This window comes from Dermatophagoides pteronyssinus, unplaced genomic scaffold, assembly GCF_027571235.1.
Source record: "Dermatophagoides pteronyssinus isolate colony J.1.1.1.1 unplaced genomic scaffold, Derpt_VIB-CSIC_2022.12 sq0015, whole genome shotgun sequence".
Classification (NCBI taxonomy): Eukaryota; Metazoa; Arthropoda; class Arachnida; order Sarcoptiformes; family Pyroglyphidae; genus Dermatophagoides; species Dermatophagoides pteronyssinus.
In genome coordinates, this window is record NW_027461539.1 from 59497 (window position 1) to 80372 (window position 20876).

Here is a 20876-nt window from a genome sequence, read left to right on the forward strand (position 1 = left end):
AAAAAAATGATTATATTTTTGTTATGTTGTAAATTTTCATAAATTTATTGAAATATTCTGAATGAAAAAGAAAGTAAACCATTTTTATCATTTTGATGTTTTTGTCTATGTTTGTTGTTTGTTTTGTTGTTTTTTCTCATAACATCCATCATCAGATAGAAGCTTTTTTCATGGAATAGTTTCTTTTCTTTTTTGTTTGTTGTTTGGTTGCATTCATTTGACAACATCAGACATTACAACGACATCCAACAAACCAATAATGATAATGGCAATGAAATAACCATTTTATAAATGTTAATGGTAAGTACCTCTTTATATAATAATGGTTCATGATGATGTTTGTCGATGTGTGATTTGTGAAATAGTTTCAAGTTTCTTTCAATCCGTTTCAACAACAAAATAAAACATGTTGGGCTTTTTCCATTTTTTCATTTTTCTGATTCTGGTTTTTTTTTGCTATTTTTGCTGCTTGTTTTGTTTGAGAAAAAAAATTTCATTTCTTTCATCATTTATCAAACTATGATTATCATAAACAATTGAATTGTCGATTTTGTGTGTGTGTTTGTTCCTATTAATTCTTTGGCCTTTAGAATGATTATGGCTTTCTTAAAGTTTAGTTTTTCTTTTCTTTTCTTTTCTTTTCCATTTGATTCAATTATCTTTTATTTGGCACTCTAATGATTATATTATTATTATTGTTATTACAAACAATTCTTGAATTGAAAACAAAAATTGAATGAATCCATTTATTCTGATTGTGGAGGCTGTTTTTTTCCATCTTATTTTTTTCAAATGTTCTTTATTTTTTTTTATAATCTTGAAAATCTTCATGTATATATGAGTAAATTAACAGCTTACCAGATCCAAATTGAAAACAAACAGAGAAATGAAAAGAAGGAAAAGAAGAAGAAGAACGGAAAAAAGAAGAAAATCAAAAAAAACGAAATGGAATTTCAATTCAACAACAATATTGACAGTGAAATTAAAAGTTCCTACAATAGGTGATTTGATATGGTTTGTTTTCAACCAGTCAGAAACCATTTAAAAAAAGTAGTATCAATATCAGAATCATTGGAAACTGATTACAGGAAAAAAAACTATGAGGATTATAATAATTATTATTATTATTATCGGTATCGGCGTAGATCTCATTTCAATGGTCGTCATCGTTGCCAATTTTCTATTTCAATTTAGTTTTTGTTTGTTTGTTTTCAATTTATGGTTGTTCTGGTTTTTGTTGTTCTTTTTTTTGGTATTTTGTGACGTCAATACGATTTCAAATTAAGTTGTATGGTATCGATGATGATGTTGTCGGTTTGTGAGATTTTATTTTTCTCAATTTAATCTGATTGCTAATAATAATCATTGACTTCTGTGTAAATGGAATGTTTAATAATAATTGTTTCAATTGAATATTGATAACATTATCACCATCAATATCAACAATCCGGCTACCTCAGACTAAATCGATTGATTTAGACAAAATAAGCTAACTAATTATTTGAAAATAGGAAAAATTCACAATGTGAAAACAAAATGTTTTTTAATAACATATTTCAATAACAAATTTCAGGTAGTTATGGATATTCAATCAATATTTGTTTGACTTAACTAAAAATAAATAATAATAATTTTTAATGATAAAAATCTAAATTAAAACATCAAAAAGAGAAATCACTGTGTGTAAAGCGATAATGTGTAAATTAAAATGACAATCTTTTCTGAAATGTATAAGATCTAAGATATCTTATCGTCATAAATTTTAAAAGTTTTTCCTTTTTTTTCTCTCTCTCTCTCTATTTTTTCCTATTATATGATACGCTCATTTAATCTCAAAGGATACATATCAACATTAAATAAATAGCTATCATCGATATAGGATAGCATTTAATGTCACTAGCATTGAATTTTTTTTCAAGTTTTCGCATCCATATGAATGACGATATAAAAAAAATTTCGAACATAAGCCCATGGAAGAGAAAAATTCTTTGCCTAAATTTTAATTAATAACAAACAAAAAAAAATTAATCAACTCGTTTTTTTTTTGATAATGATTTCTGTAATCAAAAAAAAAAATTAAATAAAATTCAGTGGCAAATGTGATGATAAGGTTACAAATGCAGTATTGAAATTCCAACAACAAGAATCGTGTCAATTTGATTGATTTTCATTTTATTCACGAATTTTTTCATGTGTGCGAAGCATTTTTTCTGGTTGTTTTTTGTTGTTGTTGATTCAATTCTACGTTTAACGAATACCAGTCTAAAACCGATTCTTTCCGATTAAATAATCTTCAACATCCAAAGTTGAAATCAAGTCGACCAAACCATGCGTAATTAATTTTGTTTATAAATTTTACGATTGTTTTTCTGGTAAGTTAAAAAAACGGATCTCTTATCTGTTATTTATATTTGAAAATTTTATATTCTGTAATTTTATCTCGTGGTTATCATTCAATCAGGAAATCATTATTTAGAGTGAATTTTATTTCATAATGTTAACGGTCGAGCTCAGTCACCTTTGCTTATAAAAAAAAATTTGATTTTAAATTATCACATTGCTTGTCTTGTTATGGAATTCTTATGCCAAAAAAGAAAAACATAATTCAGATCACAATTTTGAATTTTTTTTTCAACAAAAAAATATTTCATAAATAAATTCATATCTGCTATGACTTTTATTTCTAAAATGGAATTCAAAAGAATTCAAAAGAAATTATTCTTAAAATAATGATGATGGTTTTTTGCTTTTGAAAAATAATGTGAATTTGTTATGAATCTGATTTTTTTTGCATTTTTTTTTTGAAAACCATTGCGGTACATATATAAAATAGATGATGGTTTTCGGGCTTATTTTTGTGTGTAAGCTTTATTTGATATATATCTTGTATATATAATATAATAAGAGAAATGTTTATGACGTTCATAACTTTCGGCCAAAAAAAAAAATAAAAAAAAAATAATCATCTATGAAAGCGACAAATGATAAATGATATGTGTCAACCAAGTTTAAAGTTATTTGGTTCAGATTCCAAGCAGGAAAAAATGGACATTTTTTTTTTTTGGTTGAGGGGGAATCATAACAACAAAAAGGCAAAAAATATTTCAAAAAAAATTATAAAAAAAATGAATTTTCAGTTTTTTTTTCTTGTACTTCCATGACACATATATGGATGCCGATGATATACATAGGGAGCTATTGTTAATTCAACGAATGTATGTTTTCTATTCGAGGTGGATTCCACAATTTTCTTTTAAAAAAGTCTTATTATATAAAGTTATTTAGAAATAAATTTCGAAATGTTAGTGAACAAAAATTCCAAATATAGCTTTAATGATGTGAATGAAAGATTTTGGTTTTTGTTTTTTTGAAATGCAAATGTTTGGAAACTGGATACTATTTGAATGAAAAGAAAAACAGAACAAAAACCAAGATTCCAAACATTACCGAAAATTGGCATTTTGATTGATTTTTGTTTCTTCTCGCTCTGTTTTAGTTTTGTTTGTTCTTTTCTGCTTATCATGATTGTCATTAGGAAAATCAAGAATTCCGTCGATATATTTATTTATTTTCATTTTTTTTTCGTTGAAATCCCACTCCTTTCATTTCAAAACAAAAAATTGGAATAATAAAATGCATTTTTTGGTACAGTTGTTTTATTTTCTACAGTTGTACCGAAATGTATGCAAATATTTGTATTTTCATTTGATGAATTAATGACATTGATGTTCTATGTTAAAACATGAACATTAATGCATATTTTAGATTTGATCATATTATTGATTTTGTTTGTGTCATTTCTTTCATCCATCACACTATAATCATCATGTAAACAATGATTAGAAATTTACTGTTACTGTTACAGTCCAGAATAGCAACAACAAAGATGATAATAATGATAAAAGTACATTGATTCGAATAAAGAAAATTTTATCAAAATTTTCAGTGAATATAATTAAAGAATTACATAAACAACAAGCTTCTTGCATAGTTTTGGAATTTTTTCAGCATTATGGCATCGGTAGGAATTTACCGTACGAAAAAAAAATCGTTTGTTTGCTTTCCAATCAATTTTTGTTTGGCCATGATAATAATCCATCATCATCATCAGCAGAAGCAGCAGCAGCAGCAGCTTTTATTGTTCGTCAATAGTTTGTTGTTGAACAAAATTGAATGAACGATTCGATGGATATTATGATTCACTTTAAATTATATTTTCTTATCAAAAATATGTTGAAAAAAACAGAACATATATTTAATTATTATTATTATATGGAACATATTTATTTTGAAACAAAATTAGCCATCCAGAATAATAATATGTCCTTATTTTATTTTTACTTAACGATAATAATTCTTTTTTTTTCTATTCTATAATGATGAGAATTCTTTACATTTTTTCTGTTTTGTTTTTGTCTTTGTTTTCTCAACATGAATGGGTTTTTGTCTCAGAATTAGTATTCTAAATCTTTCTTGAATGAATGAATGAATGCTCGTTATTGCCAGCAAATAATTGTAACATTGAAACCACTTTGGAATTCTTATTAAAATATTTTCTCTTATATTAAAGTGAACAAGAATATCTTCTTCTTCTTCTTCTTTTGCACTCAATATGATATTTGCTGATCAGATTAATTTTCATTTTCAATATAATTAAGCTTATCCTTTCTTTTTTTTTGTGATCATGTTTATAAACGGAAAGAAACGGATATATTTGAATAATAATAATAATAATCAAAGTCATAAATGTGTAATGAGTTGTAGAAAGAAAACTACTTTATCGTCATGTAAAATTCTTTTGCTTTATTAATTTCTTTGAAGAAGAAGAAAAAAAAATCCGTTGGATTAGATGGGTAAAGATTAGATTTCATTAAATTAACCTGAAAGAAAAACAGAATGAATTTTTTCTTTTTGTTGTAATAAAAAATTTATAGTTTTCTCTATTCATTACATATATGTGAATATTCGTTTTTTAAACTATAGTTTATTACCAGAAAAAAAAGCGATTGTTTTCTTTTGTTGAATCTAATGAGGTAAATGCGGAAACGCAAAATATGTATGACATGACAGCCATGTGAATGTTAATACTTTTTTTTTCTAATATTGAATTTTCTTGATAAAAAAATACTTTATGTTTTTTTTGATATAAAAAATAATCGAATGAATTTGGTTTTGTTTCGGTGTGAAAATAAAACGAAATTTTGAATTTTTTTGTTGTTGTCTTGTTTCACAGAATCTTGTAGTTTGCCTTTCAATTACATTTATATGTGATTCAATATTGGATGGAGATTTAAATTCAAATCTATAACATAAACAAAACTCATGTTTGAGTTGTGTTTGAAAATAATTGAAATCATAAAAGAATTACCAATAGGTAAAAGCAAATAATATCAACAAACAAACAAATCATTTTCACCTGAATTTGAAAAATTTTTGTTGAATTTTGATTTTGAAAAAGAAGGAAAAATTTTATAAATAAATTTGTATAGAATTCTTTTCGTGTTGTTATATAACCACAGAAAAATAGAAATATAAATAAATAACTGGTTTCAATATTTTATATGTCAACGATAAGTTAGACTTTGTTTTTTTCATTTTGAATAATTTTATAACGAATCAATTTTGATTGGGTTTTTTTTCGAACGAAAACATTCAAATTGATAAAAATTCGTATGGCGAATGAAACAAAAAAAAAAAAAAAAAAAAAGAAAGAAAAAATTCAGCTTTTAGCTGTCAAAATTATTCTTCATTGAATATTTGGTAATAATCAAATTCATTGAATTTTTAACATCATTAAATAACGTATAGAATCATCAATGAAATTCCTTTATATTATAATAATAGAATCGAACCAGAAAAAAAAATAAAAGATGATATGATTGAATCAATAAATAGGAATCGATCGATCGATCGAATACTTAACGTTCGAAGTATTTTGAATTATTATCGTATTTTATGTATGAGCAAGATTTGTTCTTCTCAAAAAACAAAAACAAAAAAGTATGCATTCGTCGTTGAAATATTCGATTGAATTACCATCGATATAATGTATTCTGATTGTTGCGAATATTTCAGGGGAAAAAAAGAAAGCCTAATGAATTCTGAATTCATGTTTTTCATTGCTATTTTGTCTACACCCGATTTGGATCGATCGAATTCGTTTTTCGTTATTTTTTATTATTACATAAAAATATTGGCATTTGGGACAATTTAACTTGTCAGAGAGTTAAATTTTCTATTGTTAATAGTACGATGCAATGATAAAATTTTGATAAAAGATTTATCGTTTCCAAAAAATTTTAGCCAATTTTCTTTTCAAACTCAACTTTTTTTTTCTCCTTTCAAATACAATTTTGTGAAAAAGTTATTTTAAAATTCGGAATTCTGAATTTTAACCTCAAGATTTATTTCTTCTAACGTTTAAATTATGTTATGACTAGAATTTTGATAAATCCCATTGTGCCAATGCAAAAAATAACTGAAAATAAAAAAAAATTTCAAAATTCTGGCCAAATTACCATTGACCATTAAAAAGTTTCGAAAAAAGAATAACTAAATTAAATGTGAATTTTGCGTGTTAAAATCTGAGAATTTTGAATGGCCAGCTTTTTTATCCTCACAGCTCATTACACACAAACACTTTAAAGTGTTACCATATTTAGGAATCATTCTTTCCGTGTGTTACAAAACAAAATGTACGAATATTTTTTTTTTTGTTGTTGATGTTTTATGTGGAGGAGGATAAGTTGATGGAGCAAAAAAAAAGAGACGATTTTGTGTGTAACAAGTTTTTAACTTTGTGTGAATAATGATGATGAATAAACAAGTTACTCGAAATAACTTTCAATGATGTCGATGTTAATTATCATGATGATGATGCCATCATGGCCATCGGACAATAATGAAAAGTTTGTTGATCGAAAAAACAAACCAGCCACCTGCCTCATTCATTTACAAATCTGTTCCAAAGGAATTATTATAGAAAACATAGGTGCAGCATTGTCCTTCAATTTTTTTTTGTTTTGTTTTGAAACTTGAAATTTGTTTGTGTTTGAAGTTTGTTTTTCTTTTGCTACATTAGTCAACAAACAAAATTTAGTGAAAGAATCGGCAAGAATAACTCTCGGTGATAGAAAAAGTTTTCAGAAATGAAAAGATACTATCATTTTTTTTAAAAAAAACCTACTCAAAAAAATGAATTCTTTATTAAAAATTTTACCTTATTGATTTTACATTTCAAATATTTTTTTTTTTGTCGTGAATGAATGAATTTTTGTTGTGGCTTTTCATCATGTTGAAACATGTTTGTTTGTGAATGTTGCTCCAGACAATAATCAACGTGAATTCATTCAATTGAACAAAAAAAAGAAAAGTTTTCATTCATTTCAATTTGGTTCATGGCAGTAACACAGTCTGTTTTGGTTGCAATTATTTTAATTTGTGAAATTACTTTCAATTACACTTACATTGTCATCATTAACGGTGAGAATTTGGGATTATTTTCACTTGTATTTCTTTTATCTTGACCTATCTCTCTATATAATTATTTATTTTGATTAAAAAGGTAGATAGGAATTAATTTGTGATGATTATACAATTTCAATTTGACAATGATCACATTCGAATTTGAAAATCTTCGCAACTATATCGACATTGTTCGGCCATTGGTCCTACTTGGATCATATTGGTTTTTTTTAATTAATTTCGATGATATTTGGTGGATTGAATGATAAACAAATTGATTGTTTGTTTATTTTTTGGTTTGACGCATGCAGGATTTTAATAACCATGTTGCTATCACGTGTTTTTTTACCTGTTTTTTTTAATCAAATCAATCGAAATCTTATCTGTTTCTAAAAAAAGTCTTTTCATAAGGTATAATAATCCTTTTAAGAATATCTTAGAATGCTTAAATAAAATGATTAATATTTATTTTTGAAATAACAAGCAGACAGTTATCAATTATCATTTTTTCTTCTCAAAAAGGTTATTTCTCATATTATCAAAATTAATTTGATAAAATGTGTTCAGTCACAAATTGAGCTGCGTGCATTTTCTCCAATATGTAATTTTTGAAAAAACACAAATCATTTCGCTCGATCACGGATAAAAGCGATGACAATTCATTTCATCACCGAATAATTCTGTTTTGTTGTTTTTCATTCGGATCGTATGATGTCGACCTTATATAAAATACAAAACCTGGTTACGTTATATAAAATTAGTTTGAATTTTATTAGTTTCAAATTTATTTTCGTTGAACAAATTGTTTATTTGTTTTTGTAATTGATTTAAATTTGAATCACTAACATTAATATCAGTTTTTTTCAATTTTGATTAAATTCTGATTTGGTCATTGCCATTTCTACGAATTGGTATTCGGCCTCAATTTTCTAGTGATAATGATCATAATCGCTAATCAGCATAAACAGTATATCAACATAATTTGATTATGATGATTAAGTGATGTGATAACTTGTTGATTTTTTCTTTTCTTCATTAGTTGATGTATATCAATTTTTTTTTAAAGTATGAAGATGAAATATCTGGCTTTTGAACCTAGTGATTTTATGTTTCGTTTATCAATTGTCCTGTATTGAATTACAAAATTTCTTAATTATCTGGATTTTTCTTTTGTTGACAGAAGTAGGAAAAAAAGTCACGAACAGAGCCATATACAATTTCGAAATTCTTTCCAAATCAATCCTTCGAATGTGAAACAAAAAAAAAAAATTTTTCCGAGTTTCAACAGCAAACAAAATTTATATCTTATATTTAATTTCCGTTTTATAATATCATTTGATTTGTGTTTGTGTCTTTGTGCAATATATTTGTTTCATCATCATCATCATCATCATTATTACGTCAATCATAAATCGAATAAACAACGGCCAACAAAATCACATCTAAATTGAAAGAGGACAAAAAAATTCAAGATATTTCATTCATTCATATCTTATATTTGGCTCTCTTTTTTTTCTGCCAGCCAGAGTTTGGCGAAAAATTGATCATCATCGAAAATTTATCCGAAACTAAGCAATTAGAACAATATTCAACTATTATATCATTGAAATAAATCATTTTTCATGCTAAAATCGATTTCTTTTCAAGATTTGATTCGCTGTTTTGCACACAGTCAAAAAAAAAGTTTCAAATGGAAGTTTTTGTCAGTTTGTCTGTAACCCTTTATTTCAAATTTTTTTTTTCGATTTTTCCATCTTGACATTCGATTCGAACAGTTATTTTAGTTGTTAATTCGCCAATACAGTTTTCATTTTGTTTTCCAAATCCCGTTGTCATCGTATTTTTGTCTTCTTCTTCTTCAAAAAGATATCGATGATGAATAATGAATGAATGAATCAGAAAAACAATCTAATGATTATCATCATTGTTATTATTATTATTATTGTTTGAGTATAATTTTCTATCGATTTTACTCTCACTATAACAAACGATTTTGACTTCAATTCGAATACATGTATAGAGCCTACGTCAGTCATCAATTTCTTATCATTTTCCATTCATTGAAACAAACTATAGCGAAAAAAAACAAACTTATTTTTGGGTTGTGAAAAAAAAAGAAATAATCAAGTGATACTTCAACTTTTTTTTTGGATATGTGCTGCTCATTCGTTCAATGAATTGATTGAACGAAGATTGTTATTTTTTTCAGAAATAAATTCAATACGGTTCAATAATTTTTAAATAATGTCTATGCATGTTTGTAACAGTATACAAAATGAATAAATTACTTGGAACAGTCGAATTATTATCAATTTGCTATTTTCAAATCTAGATATTTTTTTCTCATTCTGTCGTCATTTTATATAAAAAAAAATCTTTTATTGAAGTGAAAAAATTATTGATTTTTATTTTTTTTTATCACATTTTTTCCAGTTCAATTTTCTTCCAATTCTGGCCAATTGAATTCTCATCGATCATCAAATTTTTTTCTGCAAAATCATATGTCAACCATTTTTTCTTCGATATTTCATCATGATACTTTGAATATTCAGTGTATATTTAATCAAATATATTAAATCATGATGAATTCAATGGCGACACCTGTATTTACATCATTATCATCATCACCATCAATGATGTCTCCATTGACAAATTATTCAAATCAATTGTCTTTCATTGTGAATACAACGGCAGCCATTTTGCCATCATCAACAACTTTAAATAATCCAAAACATGACAATCATCCATTATTGCAGCAACATTATTATTCACATTTACAAGCATCATCATCACCATCTGATAATGAGCTAACAGATAATTCGAACATATCGAATCTAAATTCATTATTTCAATCAACGACGATCATATCGCCATCATCATCATCATTGTTAACATCAATTACAAATCAATCAGTTAATCATCAAAATCCATATATATTCTATTGTCAAGATGGTCTTATACTGCCATGTTGGCATTCTGATGGCACCCAACAAACAATGGTGTTACATGGATTTGTGTATTTATTTGCATTGATTTATATGTTTGTCGGTGTGGCCATTATTGCCGATCGTTTTATGTCATCAATTGAACAGATTACCAGCCAAGAACGTGATATTATTGTAAGACGACCGGATGGCCGTAAAGAAATTGTATCCGTTAGGATATGGAATGAAACTGTTTCCAATCTTACGTTAATGGCCTTAGGATCTTCAGCACCAGAAATTTTACTTTCTGCAATCGAAATTTATGCACAAAATTTTGAAGCTGGTGAATTGGGACCCGGTACTATTGTTGGATCGGCTGCATTCAATATGTTTGTTATTATTGCAATATGTGTATGGGCTGTACCGAGTCCAAATGTTAAAAAAATTAAATACCTCCGTGTGTTCATCATTACAATGTTATTCTCTGTATTTGCTTATGTTTGGTTATTGATCATATTGGTATGGTCATCTCCGGGTGTTATTGAAATCTGGGAAGGATTAACGACATTATTTTTCTTCTATCTGACTGTACAATTAGCTTATATTGCCGATAAACGTTTATTAATTTATAAATATCTTGATAAACATTATCGTTTCCGACGTAATCGGCTATATGAATCACCACAATCGAAGCCACCGACAAAAATGCAAACATCAAGTTCTACCACCAACGAAGACGGTACAGGAGAAGAAAAAATGGAATTGAACAATGTTAATGGTCAAATTAAAGATCAAATTGATCAACAACAATCTTCACAGCCTCAATCCATAATAGATCCGTTGCCTGTTAAAGATCAATCAAATTCCGCTCAACAAACACAAGATAATCCCATCGAAATGCTCAACAAAAATGTCAAGGTTTGTAATAATAACGAATTTGATTGATTTTCTCATTTCCGTTCTTTTTTTTATATACATTGTTTTCAAAACTGTAGTATATTGATGCCAGTGAAGAGGATTTAAGATTGATCGAAGATCATCGCGAAAACGTGATCGAAATTTTGAAAGATGTTTATTCACGCCATCCTAATGCAACATTAGAAGAGCTCGAAGCAATTGGTCGTGCTGAAATTCTAAAACTTCAGCCAAAAAGCCGTGCTTATTATCGAATGATTGCCGCACGGCGAATGCTTGGCTCAAGTACTGATTTACCTAATGATTCATATAGTTCTCGTGATTCTCTTTCGATTCAAGCTCCACCTACACCATCGGCAAAAAACAATAAACACCAGGATGATTTGGAAATGATTTCCTCCAGTGATGTTCAAGGAAAAATTTATGATTCACGTAAAATTTGATCCAAAAGAATATACAGTGATGGAAGATGTTGGACAAATGTCATTGACTGTTCGTCGTCTTGGTCCGGATCTTGATTCATCCATTATTGTTCATTATCGAACAGAAGATGGTACGGCTAAAGCGGGTACTGATTATGAACCGGCTTCTGGATCGATAATTTTTGGACCTGGAGAATCATACAAACAAATAGCATTGACTATTATTAATGATGATGAATTTGAAGAAGATGAACATTTTTATGTACGATTGTTTGATGCTAAATATGCATCCGTGGCTATGGATTCGGAAGAGAATCAAAAACCAATCATTAACATTGAAGATGATCGTGCTCGTATCAATATATTAGATGATGATCATTCGGGTGTATTTTCATTTGTTAACAATGTCTTCCAAATACCTGAAACCATTGGTGTTTATCGTTTAGATGTAATTCGATATTGTGGTGCGCGAGGTACGGTCGCAGTACCTTATAAAACTATTCCGGCAACAGCTAAACCAGGCGAAGATTTTGAAATGAGCGAAGGACATATAATATTTCATAATAATGAAACAAGAAAACATATTAATCTTTCCATAATTAACAATGTAAATTATGAAAAGAATTCCATATTCTATGTCGAACTTTATGAACCACATCGCCGTGATGTTGGTGATGAATTGGATGAACGAGGTGCTCCACGTTTGGGTGACCTAACAAAATGTATGATTCGCATACGTGAATCTAAAGAGTTCAAGCAAATTGTAGACAGTTTGATGCGGCGAAAGAAAACATTAGGCTATGCTGATCGTGCTGGATCATGGGAAAATCAGATTATAACGGCGGTCAAGATGCATAAATTAAGTGCTTCTTCATCATTGAGTGAAGATGTTGAATGTTCAAAACGAGAAACATTGGACGGATCAAAAGATGAAGAGATAGATGCCGGTGAACGAACCTGTTGCGATTATTTTATCCATTACGCCACATTTTTCTGGAAAATTGCTTTTGCTTTTGTACCACCAGCGACCATCTGGAATGGCTGGGCCTGTTTCCTTGTATCGATTTCAATGATTGGCGTATTGACTGCATTGATCAATGATTTGGCATCACATTTTGGGGCTACTGTTCATCTTAAAAGATTCAGTCACAGCTATATCATTGGTTGCATTAGGCACATCCGTACCGGATACATTTGCATCTAAAATTGCAGCTGAAAATGAAAAAAATGCTGATTCGTCTGTCGGAAATGTCACCGGAAGTAATGCTGTAAATGTTTTTCTTGGTATTGGTGTCGCATGGACAATGGCGGCCATTTATCATGCTATAAAAGGTACACCAGGAGGATTTCAAGTGGAACCAGGAAGTCTTGGATTTTCAGTACTTTTATATTGTATTTGTGCCTTTATCTGTGCAGCTGTATTGATGATACGACGTGCATACTTGGGTGGTGAACTTGGTGGACCTACCATACCGAAAATCACGACGGTTAGTTTTTTCGTATTCTTATGGTTATTCTATCTTGTTATGTCTACACTCGAAGCTTATGGATATATCCAAGGTTTCTAATCCACACACGTACACACATAAAAATTCCTCAATATTTCACACATCATACTCAAATTCGAATTAATCATCCATTCCGCCATTTTTTGTTGTTTTTATTCATCTTTTTATCGAAAAAAAAATTTATCAAACAAAACAATTGTTTTCAATATGATTGAGTCCATTGTCGAATTTAAGTACAAGTTACAAAATTGTAATATGAAAAATATATTTTTTTTAAATAAACTTTATCCGAAAACTTTACGGAAAGTTCCAATGCAAACGAAAATAAAAGTTTCCGATCAATTGATCTCATATGCATGCGAGTATTTTTCTTGGCCATTTATGAATTTTTGGCATTTAAATATTTGATTCAGTCGAAATGTCTTCATTGAAATTGTTGTGCCAACGATCATCTATTTTCCATAATCAAATCATTGTGCCATTGATATTTAATCAAGATAAACGGTTGATTAGTGTTCAGGAATGGCGAAAAAAATATAATCGACCGAAAAATCGTTTGGATTTCATGCCCGAATGGAGCTATTTAGATGGACGAGGATATGGGCCACCATCCGCGGTTCAAAAGAAACGTTATATTCGTGATCAGGTTCTTGGACAAACAGTGGTTGAAAGATTGATAGAACTTCAAGAAGCAAAAAAGTTTTGAAAATTACAATTTTTATCCTTCATTTATAATTTTGTTATTAACAAATTGTTACTTTTTTAACATTTTTTGGTGCGTCAATATATATTCTTAGGACGCTCCATATTGCTGTAGAAATGTTGTTGAAACTTAAAAAATATCATAATAAAAAGAAATCATTTTTTACGATTTTTGAGGAAACGATGGCATCACGCTTGGATCACAGGCTAGCAAATGAAAAAAACGATCATATAAATTTTAACAAGAATTTTTTCATTATGCGATTAAATACTTACGCAATGGAGATTCACGAAAATAAGAGCTTTGTAAGCATTCATCAGCGGTGGCTCGTTTGCATGGATCGTACATCAATAGTAAATTTAACAAACGAATACCGGCTTTTGATACGCATGAAAATATATGTGATATATTATTGAATGGTTGATGTTTAACGGTGAATGATTTTAGCAATAGGTAAATCATTAAACCCTGGCCATATTCTATCATTTGGCGTGCCTATTAAATTTATGATCAAATCAATTTGTTGTATTTCACTTTGTCCAGGTAGTAATGGTTTCTGTAACAATAGTTCACCAAAAATACAACCCGCTGCCCACATATCAATAGCTGTCGAATGATAATTCGAATGGAATAACAATTCAGGTGCTCGATACCATAATGTTACTACACAGGGTGACATTGGATCGCCTGGACATCCATAATTTCTAGCAAGACCAAAATCAGCGATTTTCAATAATCCTTTGTCAGTCAACAACAAATTCGATACTTTCAAATCACGATGAATAATAAAGTTTTTATGCAAATATTTTAAACCACAAAAAAGTTGTTGCATTAGACATTTGATCTGTTTGACAAAAGAAACATTTAGCCCACTGTTTTGGCTGCATAATTGATTACCTGTGATTCGGTGAAATGAATTTTGCAATCGATCAATGTTGCCAGATCTTGTTCACAATATTCCATTACCAAAAATACATTATCAAGAGATTTACCCACAACTACATCTTTGAATTCTGACAATATTTGGATGACGAACCGTTCGCAGAATGTTTATCTCACGAACACTGCTAATAGGAAATCCATCCTTTAGTTTTTCAATCTTTATTCTTTTCAAAGCCAGTATTTCATTTGTTTTAATATTTCTGGCTTTGTAAACAACTCCATATGTTCCTTGTCCAATTTTATTCAATTTTTCATAATCACCAACATGAACACATGAACCAAACTAAAAAAAGAATATTTAAAATTGTAAAAAAATTCCACTACCAATACTTTCAATATACCAGATGACTTTTAGGAATTTTAACTGGAGAAAGATCTTCAAATGAATAAATGGTATTATCTGTTATTGTCGTCATGATAAAAATCCGATATGTGTTTGACAAAAAAACAAAAATAAAAATAAGAATTTTAAGAAATAAGAATCAAAAGCGACATCTTTATTCAAATTTAGAAAATAGATCACAATAAAAATGGAAAAATTCAGAATTAGTTTAATTAAAAAGACCAGGTCCATAAATTATGGATAATTTATTCTAAATCTTCGATTCGCACAGGATGAGGTAATGGGATTATCGATTGTTTAAGCTTATCACGAGATAAAGCTTTTCTCATGTCTATATATATGCGTTGGATTGAAAAAGGGAAAAAATATTTCATTAATTAAATTTAATGATCATAGAAATCGATGATTTACCATATGCATCTTCATCTGGATCTCCGGTGTAATATTCCAATACCTGACGATATACGCTATAGCCAAGTTTTTTATACATATCGATGGCAACCTTATTCGAAATTCTAACAAACAGATCAACAAAATAGGCATTTTTTCTGTTCGAAAAATATTCATTAAACAAAACTTTTATAGAAAAATTAATTAGGTGAATTAAGAAGAATAACCTTTCAGACGTCAACTCTAGACAATACATAAGCTTAGCGGCTAGATTCAATCGACGATATTGCGGTGCAACAGTTAAAGCGGTCACATGTCCATGCCAATTATTACCGGTGCCTTCAATTTTGCCCATAACTTGATCAAAATATGATTGTAATAGGTGTACATTTTGACGATGACAAAAAACTTACTGTATCCCATGATTTCACCATTGGGTGATTCCTGCTATATGAAAATATTCGGGCCAATGAGTTAAATATTGTAGATAAAAGGATAGGCCATAGGTTTCAGTGAATGGATCTAAGTTTCTACACAAAAAAAATTATCAAAGATTAGGTTTGTTTCATTTTTTTCGATACGAACACATTATTAATTCGAAATAAATCGTCTAATTTAAAGGGCCGAAGATTCGTCATTATTCTTTAGTCTCAAGAATTTCCTTTTATTCTCCGATACTATTCACGTTTTATGTTTTGAAATGTTTTTCGTGATAGACTCATGAAGCTCTCAAATCTATTCATTAATCGTTGAAACAAAAGATGGCGCCGAAACGAACCTTTTAAATCATTAAAAAACTTTTTTAATCATAAGCATTTTAATAAAAATTTTAAATAAAATTTATTTATTCGTCTTTTTCAGACTCGAATACATCAGGCAAATATAAAAAAATAAAATAAAATAAAATGATGATTTCAAAATAATTAGATCATTTAGAATTGTAGATAAATTTTCCGCTTGGGTGGGCAATGATAACCTGGATGTAATGAAAAAAGAAAAAGAAAATTGAATATCACAAATCGAGTATAACAAAGAATTTTACCTTCAATTCAAATTTGTCTGTTACAACCATTTCTATATCAAGTACGATAAAACTTTCGATAGTCTGTATTAGATTTGAGCTGCTGTCTGTCAAGTTTTCAGAATCAGTATCAGGCGTCGATTGTGTTTCGACTGATTTCCATTTCAATTTTAATTCACGTTTACTATTGTCACGAATAAATTCATAATCATCAATATATAGTTGATCCAGGTAAATACGATTGATTGTATCAAATGTAAGGGTTAAAACATCAAATGAATGATCATAAACTTGAAAAACGATTGCTTTTGATGTAAGTGATCCAATTTTTGATATGTATGCCTTAAGATAGATTTCCGTACTTTTCTCTGAAGCTAACATGGCATTATACTTTTTTGTATTACAATTCTCAGCTATTTTTTTCAATTCTTCATTCGTTTTTGAACAAATACTTGATTCGTATCCAAGAGCCATGGATAGTAAACGATGAACCATAATATCGGCATATCGACGTATCGGTGATGTGAAATGTGTATATTTGGAAAAATTCAAGGCAAAATGACGATATGACAATGGATTGTCCTGATCGCTTACACAGATATACATGGCCAGTTTCATGGCTTTTATTAGGAACATTGTTGACATTCGGCAAAAATTACTATCGATTGCGGCCAATTTTTCCAATGATTCGACCATTGATCGTGAACATTCACTTTTGAACTCAATGGGACAAATACCTTTGATTGATTTCAAGAATTCACGGAGTAAAAATTTATCCAATGGTGGATGCCAGCGCAAAAAAGCTCTACCTTCAGGAGCAAATTTGTCATAAAGAAATTCAGCCACACATTTGTTGGCTATAAGCATCAATTCTTCGATAAGCCAATTAGATTCGCGAAGCTGATATTTGGACAATGCCAATGGCATACCTTCTTCATTTAGCAAAAAGGTGACTTTAGTTTTATCCAATCGAATGGAACCGTTCTCTTGACGTTTTTTTCGAAGCGTTTTGGCTATAGTTTGTAAACGACGAACACGTTGCCAGATATCGGATAAAGACCATTCATCATGAATGCGAGGAAAAATAGACTGGTCTAATTGGCTATCATCATCACATTCAATAAGTTTTTGAGCGAATTCATAAGTCAGCTTACAACATGAATTAATAACTGTACGACCAAACCATCGATCGACAACCTCTCCATCTCCATTCACAGTGATGATAGCCGAAAATGTAAGTTTATCATGACCAGGATTTAATGAACATAAATCTTGACAAAATATGTGTGGCAACATTGGTATCACTTTGGAAACGAGATAAACCGAAGTTGCTCGATCACTAGCGATACGATCTAACAATGTATTCTCTTTGATAAAATATGATACATCAGCAATGTGAATGCCAATCTCAAATCGATCATCGGACAATTGTCGATAAGAAATAGCATCATCAAGATCACGAGCCGTTTCAGGATCAATAGTGAATATGCACTCTTTGCGAAGATCTTTCCGTTGATTGATTTCTGCTTCAGGGATTGACCAATCTTTATCAGGAAATTTATCCTGATATTCTGCTAATGCTTCCCCTGGAAAATCATCTTTGTTGATACTCAAGGATATGAGCATGATTTCTGTTTCAACATCAACGTCACCCATTTCACCAAAATTTTTAATGATTTTGCCTAATGGATAGAGACTATCTGATTTCCAATCAGTAATTTCAGCCAAAAATAAATGATTTTTATATTTCCAATAGTCTTTTTGTATGATTTCAGGTAATGTTTGCATTGGTATTATTATTTGAGGATTTCGTATATCACATGATGTGAATTTTACGTATTTGTTGTCATTTTCCATCTTTTTCTTTTGATTTGCGTTTTTATTGTTTTCGTTGTTTTCCTCAAATTTCAATGATCCAGCAAACATTCTTGGATGATTTTGTTTTACAATTCCAACCACTTTTGCTGTACGTTGAATAAATCGTGACCAATATGGTATCTGTTTTTTTAAATCGGAAATTTTTAACGTGAAAATTTGTAACGGAAGATTTTCGAATTCATCCATCAATAGCTGTTTTGATGTTTCGATTGTTACTGGTGATGATGTGGATTTCGAACCCATGCTAATTAAACCCATATCTTTTGAATTGAGTTTTAATTTATTGAGATCGATTTCATCATCATTTGCCTCAATAAGTCGTGTAAAATCATCTTTCCATTCTTCCCAATTCGCGTTGATTGCTGTATAGGAAATCTATCAAAATCAAAAAAAAAAATCATAAACTAACGAGGAAAATTTCAGACAAGTTGATTTTACCTTCCATTCGGTTTCATTCAGGAACTTCACAGCAACCAAATCCCCATTTAATGCTTTGTTTCGATAGATCAAGCCTTTAATGTAGATGTCTAAGCCCTCGTCCTATAAGTGAAATCATATTAAGATAAAATTTAAGAAAAATTTGAATAAAGATGCAAAAATGTAGTTGGACAATTAGAAAATACCAGATATTACCGGAGCACTGATATAGGCATCGTTATAATTTCTTTGATTGATCCGCAATATTCCCTGCATTTGAGATAATAATTAGAAATCAATTGCAACTTATTCGGGCTTATTTACCTCAACGATTTCCCCTTTTTGTAAACCTTTTTGCATTTCACATAGCGGTAGATATTCCTCAAAGTTGGTCATACGTTTTTTTCTTTAGATGAAAGGAAAAAATTTAAAATTTTTTTAAAATTCAATCAAATCATTTACCGAGAACTATTTTTTGATGTATTTGTCATCATAGTAGCTGTTGTTGCAGCCGTTGTTGTCGAAGATGACATGATTGAATTTGTACTTTCGTCTTCAGGAGTTACTTTAGGTGTTGAAGATCCGGGCGTCGATGGCAATGATCTAACAAATTCTTTTGGTCTGTAAAAAAAATTATCAATTTTTAGATGATTATTAATATGATAAACAATTTAATTAGTCAATAAGCACTACATGATGCAACATTTCCAACACAAAGAGCCACAATAATTGAGCAAAGTGTGTTTTGCCTCACTCTCTCTCTCTCTCTCTCTTCCACTTTTGACAACACACAACAAGCATACATTCGATTCTGTTTCTGTATTGCACTATTTATTCAGTTCTCTTACTGTTGAAGTGAATATATTTGACGAGAATCTCACCTGTATTTATGTTGACAATATCGTACAGCTTGTTGTTGTTGTTGTTGTTGACAATAATGACGTTGTGGATGATTAAGACGATTATGTAGATTTTGATGAATTCTTACATGTTCAGGTAAATCCATTATTCTTAGATTATTTAGGTTTGTAATCAACCTTTGTGACTGTTGATGATGTTGATAATGATGATGATGATGATGGTAACCAATATTCCATCCGAATAGATTATTTATTGCCAATACATTTGTACAGTTTCGGCTATTGGTGGCCATATCTGAATGATTATTACCATTATAAACAGGTATCTTACTACGTCCATTATTATCGTTAGTCATTATCGAACTGTCACCAGAATTACCTCGTTTTAGGCCATTTGTATTCTTTTATTCTATTTTTATGATTAATAGTGGAATTCTTATTTTTATGAATATCTGACATTAATGATGATGATGATGATGATGTTAGACATTCAATTTGGTCATTATGGTTTGGCATCTGTATTTATGTGCAAAAAGAAAATTCAATCACAGATAATAATAATTTGTACATTTGTCGGGATCGTCGTTTATTTATTGAATTTATTTATATTTAGAAAAATAAGTAAAATTTTCTATTTTTTGAGTTCGATTAATCGAACTTTTAATTTTACATAACAATTGCATAGCCAACTAATAACTCCGGATGATGAAAAAGGATGCTGCCAAAATTTTCAACCTAAGAAAATCAATTTTTGGATCAATCAACTAAAGGGATGACTCATACACGATGAGGACGACGGGAAAAAAATTCGATTCGAGCATGCTTACTAAAGTTGACCATTTTTTTTTTTTTTTGATTTGATATTTATTCGCAGTCGCAGATTCATAAATGCGTTCGGGAATACCCATCAGAAAACGGGATGAGATAAGTTGTTTATCCACACACTATAGTTCCTATGTTATTCAATCGAAAATTCCCTAATCATCAATTATCATCCTTATTATTGGTTATTATCTGTTGTTTTATTCTCCAATAAAGTTATAATTTCAAAAAATAATTTGCGGAAATACTTTCATTGATCTTGGATCC

General features: G+C 29.4%; 4 protein-coding genes across 4 annotated transcripts; 1 reads left to right on the top strand and 3 right to left on the bottom strand.

Annotated features, from left to right (window-relative positions):
* The first annotated feature begins 155 nt into the window (after positions 1-155).
* LOC113791943 (sodium/calcium exchanger 1-like) lies at positions 156-13318 on the top strand. The gene is given in 5 exon segments (XM_075822180.1): positions 156-300; positions 9898-11306; positions 11384-11713; positions 11715-12857; positions 12859-13318. Coding segments are annotated over 4 exon segments (3171 nt in total). The 5' UTR covers positions 156-300; positions 9898-10043; the 3' UTR covers positions 13294-13318.
* A 280-nt stretch (positions 13319-13598) lies between these two features.
* Positions 13599-15402, bottom strand: LOC113791945 (cyclin-dependent kinase 10-like). The gene is given in 6 exon segments (XM_027341797.2): positions 13599-14142; positions 14212-14380; positions 14382-14780; positions 14834-14950; positions 14952-15161; positions 15220-15402. Coding segments are annotated over 6 exon segments (1014 nt in total). The 5' UTR covers positions 15295-15402; the 3' UTR covers positions 13599-14098.
* LOC142645598 (N-alpha-acetyltransferase 20-like) lies at positions 15355-16369 on the bottom strand. Its single transcript, XM_075822181.1, is given in 6 exon segments — positions 15355-15552; positions 15633-15769; positions 15839-15968; positions 16025-16055; positions 16057-16141; positions 16197-16369. Coding segments are annotated over 6 exon segments (522 nt in total). The 5' UTR covers positions 16250-16369; the 3' UTR covers positions 15355-15466.
* Positions 16370-16438: 69 nt separating this feature from the next.
* Dis3l2 (Dis3 like 3'-5' exoribonuclease 2) lies at positions 16439-20475 on the bottom strand. The gene is given in 8 exon segments (XM_027341794.2): positions 16439-16587; positions 16654-18885; positions 18949-19050; positions 19144-19197; positions 19252-19333; positions 19390-19548; positions 19809-20173; positions 20175-20475. Coding segments are annotated over 8 exon segments (3171 nt in total). The 5' UTR covers positions 20304-20475; the 3' UTR covers positions 16439-16539.
* Positions 20476-20876: the final 401 nt, after the last annotated feature.